General features: G+C 26.2%; 1 protein-coding gene across 3 annotated transcripts; it reads left to right on the top strand.

Moving 5' to 3' along the window:
* The first annotated feature begins 397 nt into the window (after positions 1 to 397).
* Positions 398 to 12,531, top strand: LOC129976572 (protein max-like). Of its 3 annotated transcripts, none has more exons than XM_056090202.1 (6): positions 398 to 485; positions 3,491 to 3,532; positions 7,252 to 7,403; positions 8,957 to 9,070; positions 9,533 to 9,656; positions 10,221 to 12,531. In XM_056090202.1, exons 1-6 carry the CDS (start codon positions 461 to 463, stop codon positions 10,418 to 10,420), a joined length of 657 nt encoding a protein of 218 aa, XP_055946177.1. In that variant the 5' UTR covers positions 398 to 460; the 3' UTR covers positions 10,421 to 12,531. The 3 variants fall into 3 exon arrangements, with proteins under 3 accessions (XP_055946177.1, XP_055946178.1, XP_055946180.1); XM_056090203.1 differs by lacking the exon at positions 7,252 to 7,403 and adding an exon at positions 4,311 to 4,369; XM_056090205.1 differs by lacking the exons at positions 3,491 to 3,532; positions 7,252 to 7,403 and adding an exon at positions 4,311 to 4,369 and having other exon boundaries at positions 430 to 485.
* The last annotated feature ends 2,173 nt before the right edge of the window (positions 12,532 to 14,704 follow it).

Genomic DNA, 14,704 nt, shown 5'->3' with positions numbered 1-14,704 from the left:
TCATTGAAGCTGTTCTTTTTGAAAAAAAAAAGGATTTCATACATTAACTCTTATATTTTAAAAGCAAAATTAAAAAATGAAATTTAACCGAATTTCATTTATATAGATTTAAAAAAAGGAAAATGTTTTTTTTTTTTAAAAATACGATCGTTAATGTTAATGTTGAAATACTTGTTAATAAAGTATTCAAATACTTTTCGGGACGACCATATGCACTGCGTTGCAATTATTCTTTGTAAGATAATTTTAGTTAAGTTTCTCTTTAGTTTGCAAAAAAAAAAAAAAAAAAAACACCTTTATTAGTTAACAGTATTTTGATAGTCTGGTTGGCAACTTCCATTTGTTTACTTGATAGCCTTCTCCGCTATCCCGCGTTTTTCTAATTTCATTTGATCGACGAAGCCCTGAGAGAGCGTTAGTTGGCAACTTTGTTTACGTGTGAGCGAGGACCACGTGGGAGATGTATAAACAATCGATTTTTCCAGGTAAGATATTTTAATATATTATTTATAATTTATACTAATAAGCTAAATAATTTTAACCTATTTAATTTTAGATTTTCTTCCCTTACATTAAATAGAACTTAATTTTTTCACATGCATTTCAAACTTAAAAGTAACAATTATTTCTTATCTTGTCTTTCAGTCAGGTATATTATAATAAGATACTGGATAAATAATACAAATAATCTGGATAAATAATCCGAAATTTGTATCCTATTTCATTAATTTCAAAATGCAACAATTCTGGCAAGTTACCACTTATTATTTCTTTCGATGATATCCATTTCAGGTAATACATTTGATAATAAGTCACAATTTGCATGATTGCATAATTATTCATCAGAATTTTCCCCCTTTCTATGCTTAGATATTTTATTGTAATTGAAAAAAAATCATTTTATTCTTAAAGAAATTTTTTTGATTATTTTTCATTTCTGACAATCGTTTATTATAAGATGTGAAATAAAATTTTCTAATTTACAAAATATTTACCACTTTTCATTTCGAATTTCCCTGAGCACACAAGTATGGCTATAAATATCCCGCAAAAAAAAAATATCTTTAAATAGCATTAAATTTATTTCAATACTAATTGTTTTACCGGCGGCTCCGTCTGTTTTTATATTTCCTCCTGTTGATGTGATGCGATGCAGAAGTTTGGGGACGGGGAGTGCCACCTTGTGGGTCGTCCTCATCATTAGATCAGAACTCAAAATTATGAGGCTCGTTCCCAAATAGCTATAGTTTTGCTTCCAAATGAGACATTAATTAAACTAAAAGCCTGCTTTATCTGTTCTATATGTTAGTAAGTAAAAGCAGAGTATAAATTACTTTAAAATACAGTGTTTATTCCAACACATTAAGTGGGTTTTAAGACACAAGCTTTAATTAATATATTAATTACTTCTCTAAAGATTTTGGACAAACAATATTCATATTTTCAACACTTCACGCATATAGTATGTAGAGATTTCTTGGAGCTCTCACTCCAGAATTTGGCAATATATATAATTAACAGAGGGGAAAACATAGTTTCTAGGCTCATAATAGTTTCCTTAAGGGATTAAAATTTAGGTTAGAAGCATAACAATGTTATGAGAAGACAAACTAAAAGTTTTTACGGCTTCGAATATTTAACAATTCTTAATTAATGCTTTAATATTAACAATTCTTATTTAATGCTGGAAATAATAACACGTAAACGTCTTAGCATTGATTGTTACTAAAAGAAAATTTTTAGTTGTTGCAAATTTAGATTACACACAAATGAAATGCAACGTACTCATCGGAGAATTAAAAGAAAAAAAGTCTACTAGATATAACTATGATTTACTTTTATTAAATAATTGCCGTATCCTGGCACGTGTCGCTGTGACTCGGTTATATAATCCATAATCTGTTAGAAATGGAGAGCAGTTAGTCAAAATATTAAGTGCATCGTAGGGTATTGAATTATAAGCTGAAATTTTATCACAGACATTACAATTCGATACAAAAAAAATTACACATAATGCATATAAAAAAAACAACTTAAGAATCAATAAGACAGTCCATTACCGAAAGGTGCCATCTAACTAATAATGAAAAAAAAAAGCAGTTAAGGAGTTTAATTAAATACTAATTTAGAATCGAGTCAAGTTTCATAACTTCAAATTTATCACTATAAATTTCATTTTTAACCCTCTGATTGTGTAATTTTTTTAAATCACTATTTAGATGCGAGGTTTGCAAATAAGTTCACATTTTTTTCGAACAAAGTAAACTGATACCATATGTTGCGCGATAATAATATAATATAATAAAAATCTGTAATTGTAAAAATAAACACACTAAACTGCGAAAAACGCGGGATGCAATAGAAAATGACCTCATTGTCAACCCCGGAAATCCTGGGATATGCACCACGAGGGTTAAATGAGTATTTTTAATTAATGCAATTTTTTCCGAAATTGATTCATTAAATTATATTTGTTATAGTTAATGTGTATTTGATCATCTTCACCCGATTGTGGGACAGTATAAATTGAATGTTAATTTTGTATTTTGTTTCATTGTGTTATCAGAATTTAAACTTTCTTTATTTAGAATATATAAAATATATGGCAAAACTTACTACAAGAATGTACTTTGCAGCCTATTAGTGAATTTTCGAAACAAAAGGCAGTATTTCAATGTGCACGAAGTCCTCCATTGTCATAAAGATATTAACTACTTCCTATTGATTAGAAGTATTTCTCGATGTTCTGAATGCTGTTGAATATCGTGATAGTACTGTGTGACAACATCATGTTATTTGCGGCTTATATGCTTTTAACCCGACTGATGTAAAGTAACTATTTAAATGAAATTCTGATGAAAATAAACGATTAAAATGAAGCTGCAGCTTTGAAATCCCCACCATGATTAACGGATCTCAATCTGCTTGATTTTTTTGAGTAGGAATAAGTGAAATATAATATTTGTAACTCCAGATTAGTTGCAATAAACATTAAAGCAATCCTTGAAAACAACGTATACTTTCAAGTGCCAAATAATATGCTTAGGAAAAAGCCACCTGAAGAAATTCAAGTACCATAAGATAAAGTAATTTAAAGAACTTGATTATTCAGAATCGTAACATCGAATTTTGGTTGCATACGATTCAATGAAATATCTAATAAAATTATTCAAAAGAAAAAGTTTGTTGATCAGCAGCAAATCAGCGCCTTTTAAAATAAGATTTTATAAACCATTTTTTCTCCACTCACTTCATTATATACATAAATTTTAACTGTTACAAACAAAGATATATATATTGGTTGAATGAAAATTTGGAGAACTAATATACATGTTAATGCGACACCACAAAATCAATGGCAGTCTAGTTCCACTCTCTAATTATATTTTTATTTTCAACATATATAAAATTATACTTACATATATATATTACATTACAAAATTATATTACATTCTAGAATTTAATTTAAATCAATATACTAAATTTTTAGATAAATCTGAGTCCATGCCGCCTCCGGGACGCCGCCTGAAGGGTAAGACGACTATTTATCTATATATTCCTAGTTCTATTGCTCGCTTTTATTAACAATACCATAATAACGATTAACATTTCGAACACTTTAGAAAAACAAATGAAATTATACATTTGTATTATTTTTGAGTTGTGGTTTTTAATGCGTGTTTTTTATCGTTTATATTCTAATTTTTGTTACAGTGTGTATATATGTTGGAATACACTATACGTAGTTAATATTATAAATAAGTTTATGGACTGGAAATTAAATGATTAACAAAAATTTGTTTAGAATAGTAAAATTGCTTCATTAAGCAAAAATTATCGCATTAATTGGCTAGTCAACGAATATTTAAATTTCAGAATTGGCTATAGTCTGTGTATTTTCTGTAGGCGGTTCAAGGTCACATTTTGTACCTCGTTATTGGTTGCCTGGTACCAGTAAGGCGGTAGAAAACGTGACCTTAGTAGATAACTTAGTAGAAAATCACGCTACGCTTTTATAAAAACAAAAGATGACGTATATGAACGAGTTTGAAATGACTTCTAAAAATAGCGAACGCATTCAATACATTCACCAAAATAGTTCGTTCACATTGTACCGTTCGCTTGCAAACGATCCAATTGTAAACTCTCACGTGGTATGCTAACGTGACGACCGCGTGGCCTATGTTATGGTTGACGCCATTACTTGTTTCCTGTCATGTTTTTTTTTTTTTCATAGTTCGAATGTCCTTTGCTATGAAATTTGAATAAAATTTCAAATCGTTTTCAAAAGCGGCAGTTTTTTTTTGCAGTAATAATTGAAGACGAAGAAATGAGCGAAGATGAAAGATACATTGATAATGAAAGCGATGTATGTACTTTTTTTTTTTTTTTAATTATACATCCTAGTATGGTTATTTATCATTTTGATGTATAGAATTTTCCGTTAGAGAAAAGTATATTTTCTCTAATTGAATAAAAGAAATGGCCAAACGTATAGGAATTATTTGACAGATAATTTTTTCATTCGAATTCGAAACTACACTTGAAATTTTCATTTTGAATATTTCCCGTGTTTCTGTGTCATAATATTTTATCATGGTATTAATAAGGTGTCTTTAGTGCATATTTTCAGTTTCAGAAAAATAACCTAATTGATTTCGGGTTGCGATTTTTAATCATTTTGAGAAACAATAATAAGTCATTGAAAGGGCATAGATCCAATGTAATATATCAGTTAACTTATTTAAAAATGTATAAAGTTTCATTTACCGAGTTCAAAGTGGAGAACCAGGTGAAAATAATGGAAATGTGAAACAAATGCATTCTCTGAAGTACGAAAACGAAACTTAACCTATTTAACGGCACTAGAACTATTGAATGAAACTGAAACTATTCATCAGGCAATAGAAAATAATTTTGGAATCCGATTCAATTTTCACTTATGCATTAAAAGCATGAAAAGTGAAGCTGGAAGTTGAAACAGAAACTCATTCTATGACTATTAGTTAAAGCATTTGATTACTATTTTTCTCAATATATGCAATGATAATTTAAAGCTTCATGTTATAATGAAATAAATATTCTTAGCAATATTCATAAACTTACAGTTTACAATATCATTGTAGATATTCTGTTAAAAAGAAACTGACATGTTTAAAAGTTATGTGATCCCAATAATATCAATGTTTCAATTTTTAAAAAAATATGATTTGTGAAGTATTTTATATTTTAATAACTAATTTCAAAGAGTGAGTAGAATTCAACAGTACTTAATTTTATGTAATATTTGTCATTATTAGAAAGTAATTATTTTGCATTAAGTTATTGACATCCACTTCTTATTGATGGTATCTTATCATATAATAAAATCACCTTTTTTTTAGAAATTGAGTATCATTTGTAATGGCAAATGGCAGCTCATCAGTTCAGAAATTAATTGCACAGGAAAAAAATTTTTGTTAGTGAAAACAATTCTAAAAAACCCAGCTTCATAAAAAAAAATAGCTAACATTTTTTATTGTATTTGAATTAAGTTTTGAAGATTAATATCTAACTGTGAGTAACTATCAGTGAAAAAAATGTGAATTAAAGGAGCCAAGTTTTTTCTGATGATGATGTGAAAACAAAACTTGCCAACATAATTAGGGAAGAAAGTTAAAAGAAAAGCAAGTTTTGCATAAAGAGAAAAGAAAGAGCATAGCACAGTTAGTCAATATTCTGAGGCTGGTTTGTAATTAGAGCTATCTACTTACCATTATATCCATTTGGACATTTTGGGTTGCACACAACAGGGTACATAAAATGGATTCATTTATTTGTTTACATCTACCGCATTTGTACAGTGAACAAATTAACAACATCAGTTTGCAAATCTCTTATTGATTCAATTTTTTTTTTAATTTTTTCAAATTTTTTTTTTTATCAAACTTTTGAAGTGGGAAAAATTACTAAGTAGAAATATAAACAATCTTTTAAAATAATTTTAGGGGTTGCAGTAGCCTTACTGCATAAGTTACCACTGATATATTTATATGCATTTCCTAGTTTATTTTCTAATAAAATGATTTCTTCATTATGAAAGTTCTTTGTGTCATACAATCTTTTCTTTTTTATTTATTTCTTTTGGCATTTTATAAACTTCCTTTTGATCTTTAAGAACTTATATTCTTATTAGTTTATTTTAGTGACAAATTCGTAGTTTATTTTTTAAATTGAGTTTCAAATTGTAAATTTCATGAATTCAGTCAATTTATTAAAATTAATATAATTTGAAATTAGAAACATCATTATCTGCATGTTTTATTTATTTTTTTCTACATGTTTTTATTTATTTATTTTATTATTTGAGAGTATCTAATTAATCATATTAAAATACATTTGCTTCAAAAATTATGTAATGCAATATATATTGGAAGGAAATTTTTAATTGCAAAATTTAGTCAAGTCATTTTTACATCATTTTGAAATAATAATTTTAATGTACAATCCTTTCTTGGGTTTATCAAATTTCTAAAAATCTTTTAATCAAAATTAAATTTTTTAATCTTTTCTTTTGTGACAATGTTTTTTATTGCTATAATTAAAGCTAAATCTTGCATTTTTTTTTCTGTTAAAAATAATTAAGATATTTTTCTTAATGAGAAATTGTGCTTCATATTTAAATTATGATAAAATTGTTTTTATAGCTAATATATTAATATTTTCCTTTTGTATGATTTTAAATATAATTTTTATTTCTAGATTTGATTTATTATTTTGAATGAATGTTAATTATTTAGGAAGTTGCTATAACTATTTAATAACATAGGGATCAGGGGAAAAAATGATTGGCATAGATGTTTTGGATATATGGAAAGAAAAGTAATATGTTCATAACACTTTTTTAAAGATCTAATATGATACAAAGAGGGAAAAAATCTTTTCTTGAATAATGTTTATATTTGATGAATAAAACAAAATTATTCAGAGAAATTTGTATGGAACATTTTATATCAGGATAAATTTTTTAAATACTTTTGCCTGTAAATGATGATGAAGTTGATAGAATAAACTGTGAAAATATTTGCAATCTGTTGAAAATTGTAACTCGACATTTATGCAATTACAACTTTGCACCAAAATTCTTGAAATGAATTCTTAAATGGAATTTATACTTAATTATTAGGAAATTATCAATTTTACAATCTTGTCTCTTTTAAGTATATGCATTTACATAAATCTTTTTTTTTCCCCCTGCTATTTATTATTCAGAAGAAAAATTATTTTTTAATGAGTTGAAAAGAGGTGTGGTACCTAGAAAAGATTCTTGGAATTCTAAACTTAAAGCAATATTAAAGAGAATAAAAAGAAGTACTATAATTCAAGAAAATATATCCAGAAAATTGAAAGAATCTAAGAAACAGGTTTGGCCCATTTTCTTTTTTGTATTTAAGTTTCTTCCTTTGCAAATATGATTCTTTCTGAAATGGGTGAAAATTTTCCTCTTCAGTCATCCGAAAGTCATCTTAGTAAATGAATTTTAATATTTATGTTAAAATAAGCATCATGAATAAAATGTATAAATAAAAATACATTTTTAATTTAGACTTTTTTTTTATCTAAAAATTATATATAACTTTCAAATTTAGCAAGATAATTGTATTATTCCAACAAAATAAAAACTTGTTGAAAAAAGCATTAATTGTACTCTTTTAAATTTTTATTTTTTATATATTATCTTTTAAATATTTATCAGTATGAAGATGGAGGTAAAGATAATGATTAAGAAAACTTTCTTAATCTTTCTATGGATTGGTTTGGTCACTATTTTGAAAACTTAGTAAACTTGTAAGGTCTGATTTTGTTTTACATTTTTAGATTGTGATAAAATGCTTTTAATCTTACTGAATAAAGTATCACAATTCAAGTAATTTAGTAATAAGATATTAGAAAAGATGTACTGCTTTTGATGTGAAAAAAAGTTATTGTAATAAAATATTAAATTTAAAGCACATCTTTTTGAGGAAGCCCATTATTTTATGAACAATTTTAATTTTTCCTGGAAGTGTACAAAGTATTTAAAATTTATTTCATAATTCTAAACAAGATTTTCAGTTTAAATAATTAAATAATATTTGTGTCTATGAATTACTTGTAGGTGGTCTGCATCGTTAACGTCTTTCAACTGTTGTAGTCTCATCAAATATAGTGAACTAAAAACATCCCCCCCTTCCCCCAAAAAATCCATTATAAAGTTTATTATTTAATTAAAAATCTCGGTTTGAAATTGAAATGCAATAAATCAGTTTACTTCACTATTCATTGTGGAAGAAAAACCCAAGGTCTTTTTAAATCCTGTAAAATTTAGTTTGTGGTTTTGAAATATTGAATTCCAACTGCAATTGTTTAAAGTTAGATGAATTCTTGAAAGAATATTAAATGTGGATTGTGGATTTAAATTAGGATAATTGTGGATTTAAATTAGCTCTCTATAATGCATTTCATCAAAACATAAATTATCATTTTGCACATATAGTAGGTTTTTTACGAATTGATGTATCAAATTGTAGGCTTGTATAGTTCTTATTTGACTTATTTATAACATTATTTTTTTAATATATTGATATGTTGGCAGTTAAAATTTGGAATATTAAGAGATAAATTTCAAATATTTATCTATTTTTATATTCTGGTTATTGAATAATTTATTGCTTATAATATTTATCTGATGGATTGAACATTGTTATGTGAAATACCATTCATTATATTGAATGCAAAATTAGGAAAAATAAATAAAATAAAATAAACTGTAGACATATTTGAAAATTTTTTAACCAGATATAATGAAATATAACTTGGAATTAAATTTAAGTTTAAAAATTTATTAATGCCTAAATGGGTTTATATTGTGATTAATTTGTGCTACTGTAAGTATATCAATATTATGAAATCTAATTTTTTAAAATAAAATTTGCAGGCCGACAAAAGAGCACATCATAATGCTCTGGAGAGAAAAAGACGGGATCATATCAAAGACAGCTTCTCCAATCTGCGAGATTCTTTGCCAGCTTTTCAGGGTGATAAAGTGAGGGTAAGCTCAAATTAAAGTTGAAGCTTAAAAAATTATTTCATATTTATCTTCTGCTATTTTTCAATTAAAATTTGCATTTTATTTGAAAAATAGTAGAAAAATGAATTTTAATAAGATTTTGTTGAATTATGCTGTATCTTTTTATTTTAATTCACTTAGGGTTTTTTTTTTAATTTTTAAAATATTTTCTGCATTACCTTTTTTACCAGATTTAATTTGTTCCTATGGAATTGTAGAAATGTACCAGTCCCCCCCTTTTAATTCTTTTATATGGGCTGGTATAAGAGTAAGATTTAGTCTCCTTATACTATCCATTTATGTGAATTATAGTAATCCCATAGAAGTTACAGTACAGTAATTGAAAAATATATATATATAACAATTATCAGATTACATTTGAATTTCTGTTTAAGAGTATTTTCAGATAAAAGAAATGACTCAAATCTTTCTCTTTTTTTACAGGCATCCCGAGCTCAAATTTTAAAAAAAGCTGCTGATTATATTCAGTCAATGCGCCGAAAAAATCTCTCCCACCAACAAGATATTGATGACTTGAAAAAGCAAAATAAAATCCTAGAAGAACAAAGTATGAATGTGATTTTATAAATATTTTATTTGATACTTTCTTACTTTATACTTTATTTATACTTATTTTATACTTTCTTATTCTTTATAATTCTTATCATTTATTAGAAAATATTACTTCGGTTTCTTGAAATTTAAAAATTTAATTTTTTTGTATGTGTGTGTGTGTGTGTGTGTGTTTAATTTGAAATTTGACATTTACTAAAGTTATCAGAATAACAGTGCTAAGATGACTGTTGAAACTGCAGTTGTTCAGGTACTTTGAATTCTACATGAATTTTTTTTCCTTGCTATATCTTTTTAAAACTTATTACAATACCAAATTCATTTATTTAAACTATATTAGAAGGATTAGATAATGTTGGAAATTCTTGCTTATTGGAATGAAATAGCATCTGCTTTTTTACAGAAATAAAATTTTATTTGGATTTTGAACAAGGATTATTCATGAAATTTTTTCTGGATCTAATGAATGGATCTAATCTTGTAGATTTTGCTAAGTTTATACCTTTACTAATTAAAAAAAATTAGTATTGAAATATTATTTGGATTTTTCTTTTCATAGTAAAAGCACTTGAAAAGGCCAAGACTACTGGTAATTATGTAGCTGCTGCAAGTATCTTAGATTCACACATAAATAACAAGGCAACAATGAATGCTTATGAAAATGATTCTGAATCTGATGCAAGCTCTGATACTGATGGTTCTAAGGATAGTAGACGAAAAAAATTCAAGTCAAGTCTGGAGAATACTTTGCGGGCATGAAAAAATGTTTCCCAAAATGATCAGTGGTTAGCCAATTTCCCAGGAAACGTCCACTTTCAAGAAGGTTCAAGAAGGCTATTGTACATAAACTATCTTATGTATATAGGACTCCAAAGGATCTCAAAATATGTGATAGTCATCGTAAGTTTTTCAAACCCTCAAAATCAAATGTTCTAAAAGTGTAAGATAAGTATTTAACTGCAATATTTTATTTTGATGCTTTTATTTAAACTACAAAATAGTTTCTTTTGTTTCCTACAAATTATAAATGTATGTAGTTCATTGTTTTTCTGAAAAGCTTGCTACGTTTTGGTAGTAAATAGGTTACAATAATCTTTTGAGTTTTTGTATTTGAAGGGAGGGGGTATTCGCTTTATGATGCATTTAACCTCGGAAATATTCTTTTTTTTCCCCCTTTTATTTAAAATTATTAAACCTTAAAAACTGCCAGAAATACTATTTCAAAATTGAAATTTTAACTAAGCAGTGTTTAATTTCCCTTTCTCTCTTTGCTTTAAATTTTATTTGAAGTTACATTTCTATCACTCAATGTGTCCATTAATTTTATTATATAAAATGGCTCTTATGTTCTTTACAAAGTAATTAATATGTATCTTAAAATTGCTAATTTATTTTCTAACTAATAATTAACCATGAATAACAAAGTACCATTAAAACTCACAATTATTAATTCAATAAAAGCTATGTCATATAAATTGAAGGTAAAATAGAGAATTGTACATTCCATGCATTGTGGACTCTAGTTCATATTGAAAATTCATATTTTAACCATGTGAGAATTGATATGGGAGATTGTACTTATGGCACATGAGTATATGTGTGATATGTAGTGCTTGAGATTCTAATATGATTTATAAAAGTACTCTATGACATTAATTAATAATGTTTATATATGTGCTTTAAATTTATGGAGTTTTTGCCAGTATTAAACTAGTCTTTGATAAATGAACCTCAAATGTCCTTGTTGCCTCAGGTTCTTTATAAAAATTGCAAGATAAATTGTTTAATAAAATTCTGCATTTTGTAGAAACATATTATTTAGTTTCTTTAATTTTTTTTTATTTAAATTTTTACATTATTGTGCCTGTGAATTCTATATCATGTTAAGAGCAAATTTAAGAGATTTTTTAAATGCATTATGAATTTTTCTAGTATCTTGACACATAAAAACAAAATGAACAAATAATTCTCATTTTCGACGTGATCTACTCAAAACATCCTTTACTTTTTATGCATTACAAAACTTTCAAAGTTTAATGTGTTCTAAGTAACTCTCTATTTATTTTAAGACTTTTTTAAGGATTTTTGATGGATGGTAAGACTAACTTCCATCTTTTGTTTTTGATGCCAGCAATATCTATTGGTAACAGAGGAAAGAGAAGCATTCCCTTTAATATTATTTCAAATAGCATTCCTTCCTCTTCTCCTACAGTGCTATTTGGTTGAATTTTATGAATAACTGACATGAGTTTTAAGTTTTTATTGGCAATTTTGTTGATGAGTTTATTATTTGAAATTTATATTACTTAATTGTGAACAAGAGCTATCGGATATTATGTCTCGGCAATGTAGAATTCCGACGAAACTTTTTTTTCCCCCCGAGTTTGAATAAGTTAGCTTTATTAATATATATTTTCTTTTCTTTCTTTTTATTACAAACATTCTATGTAAGTTTCATTGACATTTTTTTTTATTTTATTTTGGAAATGTATGTTTTCTTCAGTTAAGAAAGGAGGGAAATAAGTTATATAAATTTGAAAATATTTATTTCATAAAGTAGATTGGTTATATCAGGCTTTTTATTTTCTGGAATAACTTTTAAAATTGGATTTTTTTTTAAGTTTTTTTTTGGGGGGTGGGGGTGGGAAAACCTTTATAAACGAATCCGCTCCCAATGAGATTTTTTTTTTGTTAATTATTTGTTATGTTATAAAATTCAAATTTACCATGACTGCTACTCAATTATTTATCCAATATTTGTACTAAGTCATTATATATAATGCTCATATTCATTGTTTACATTTTCGTTTTGAATTGAAATGTAAATATTTTGCTAAATTATGATTTTATTAAATGATTTATTGAATGTACTTATGGTGCATATTTGAATTGAAATGTTATTTGCATTTTTTAGACAGTAATCTTTGCAACTTTTAGATAGCCTTATTTTGTGATATATTACTTCCTTCCCACATGTTTGTGAAGAGCTTAAATTGAAGTTATTAATTCTTTTATTAAGCTCTTTGTTCTTATTTAAATATCAGAAGATGTTCCTTCCTGCATGGAAAACAAATTCTATGCATAGCAAATAATTAAAATAGCTTTTGGAATTTGAAATCAAAATAATCTCTTAAGTACAGGAAATATCATTTCTGTTAAAATTTTGAGTAAAAACAGAATAAATCTGGATTTATAGAGTGAAATTAATTATTATAGTAATTCAATGCCTAATATAAATCTTTGTTTTATAACCTAATTTATAACAGGAAAATTATCAATTTGAACCATATTTTATTACATTTCACAAAATGTTTAACCATTCAATTTAGTCTCTCAAACTGAGTATGAATTCTTAAACCATCAGAATAAAAGAATTTACAAGTAAAAGGTTCGTATAATCAAGTTTTTAAGAATTTTTATAGTTATTAGAAAGAATCCTTTATGTGAATATAGAGCTGACAGTTTTTGCAGCTAAAAATCCTATATCTGAATTGATTGATAAGTATTGAGACATTAAAAGAAGATGAATCTTAACAGAGATCATGCAGTTATTAGAAAATTCTCTTAATATTTGTTTGTGTGCAAGTGAAAAGGATTTAAAATTTTACTTGTTTTAGATGAAAGGTAGATTAGATATAATGGTAAAACAGGTATTATAGCTATCTTCAGAAAAGGAAATTGTTAAAAATGTGACAGCCTGAATGATAGAACATAATTTATTGAGATGTATTTGAATTATGATCATAACCCTTTAGCTGTTTAATTTTCCCACTTATCTAATTAGATAACACCTTAGATTTAAAAAAAAATATTGATGTCAATAAGTTTTTTTTTTTTTTTTTTTTTTTTTTTTTGCACATGCACTACAGATGTTTACCTCTTAACCCTAAGAACCCTAACTCGCCCCATTCAATAGGGACCCCGACTCAGCCGCTTTGGGATGTTTAGATGAATTTAAAGGTTGAAAAATAATTCGTGAAGAGTGCACCACATGCTGGGTATGGAGTTTTGCTAGTCCTGACAATGATTGATTGATGAGTGGCTTTACAAGTCATGCTATGTGTGCAGAGGGAAAGGACACATCGGATAACTAAGAGAATGAAACATTATTTATCATTAAAGAAAACCTAAATTCAGTGATTGAATTTTTTTCTTCTTTATTATGATTGTTATAAGTTCATCCTTTTTATGCATAAGATATTAACATTTTAAATTTGTTTAGCCATTAAAAAAACTATTTCCTCCCTCTTATTTTTTATTGATGGTGATTATTCAAATATTTTTTAAAAATCTTTTTGCTCATATTTTCTATTCTGATGCCTTATTGAATTACAAATCAATTTTTTTAATTTATTGTTTTACCAGAAGCACCCAATTAGATGTTAAATAAAAAAAATTCTGACAATTACTGTTTTTTCCTCAACTTTTCGCAATTACATTTTAGAAAAATATTGTGACTGTTTAGTAAAATGAATTGTTGTATAAAATTTAGAAATAGAGCAAAATTTGATGCATTCAATTTCAATTTTCAAGAACATTTTGTGGGAATAATGGAAAAATTATGAACCGATTAAGAAATGTCTACATATGTGCAAAAAGTACATTTAATCTTGCCATAATTAACTCGAATTAGCTGTCAAAAACTTCTGATACTTATACAAATACAAAAATCTTGCTGTTTGGGATAAAATTTATTATTTCTTAATTATGAAATTAAATAGAAAATATTAATTTTAATTAAGAGACTAATTTGAATTATTGTGAGAATTCTACAAGATTATGTAATTGAGTTTTTTATGAGAATGAATGAAAAGATCATTTGAGCAGTCAATAGCAATACTTTTTCTCTGTTAAATACTGCCAGAATTTTTTTCTTTTAATTATGTACTTAAATTGCTTATATGAAAATAGATTTTAAAAAAAAAGCAAAAGAAGATGGAATTGTGTTTAGATACCCATGATCATCTTTACAGAATTGTTTTTTAGAGAATATACTCAATGCAGAAATCAAAAGATTTTTACAAACTGCATACTATATTATTG

The sequence above is a fragment of the Argiope bruennichi genome, chromosome 7, assembly GCF_947563725.1.
Source record: "Argiope bruennichi chromosome 7, qqArgBrue1.1, whole genome shotgun sequence".
NCBI lineage: Eukaryota > Metazoa > Arthropoda > Arachnida > Araneae > Araneidae > Argiope > Argiope bruennichi.
Note: the sequence above shows the minus strand (reverse complement) of the source record. Positions and strands in the feature narration are given on the sequence as shown.

What these genes read in the sequence shown, in the direction of transcription:
- LOC129976572 (XM_056090202.1), top strand. Translation starts at nt 461, where the DNA reads ATGTATAAACAATCGATTTTTCCAG. An exon ending in TCCGGGACGCCGCCTGAAGG is followed by an intron (nt 3,533 to 7,251) that starts GTAAGACGACTA and finishes TTTATTATTCAG; the next exon opens with AAGAAAAATTATTTTTTAAT. An exon ending in TGAAAGAATCTAAGAAACAG is followed by an intron (nt 7,404 to 8,956) that starts GTTTGGCCCATT and finishes TAAAATTTGCAG; the next exon opens with GCCGACAAAAGAGCACATCA.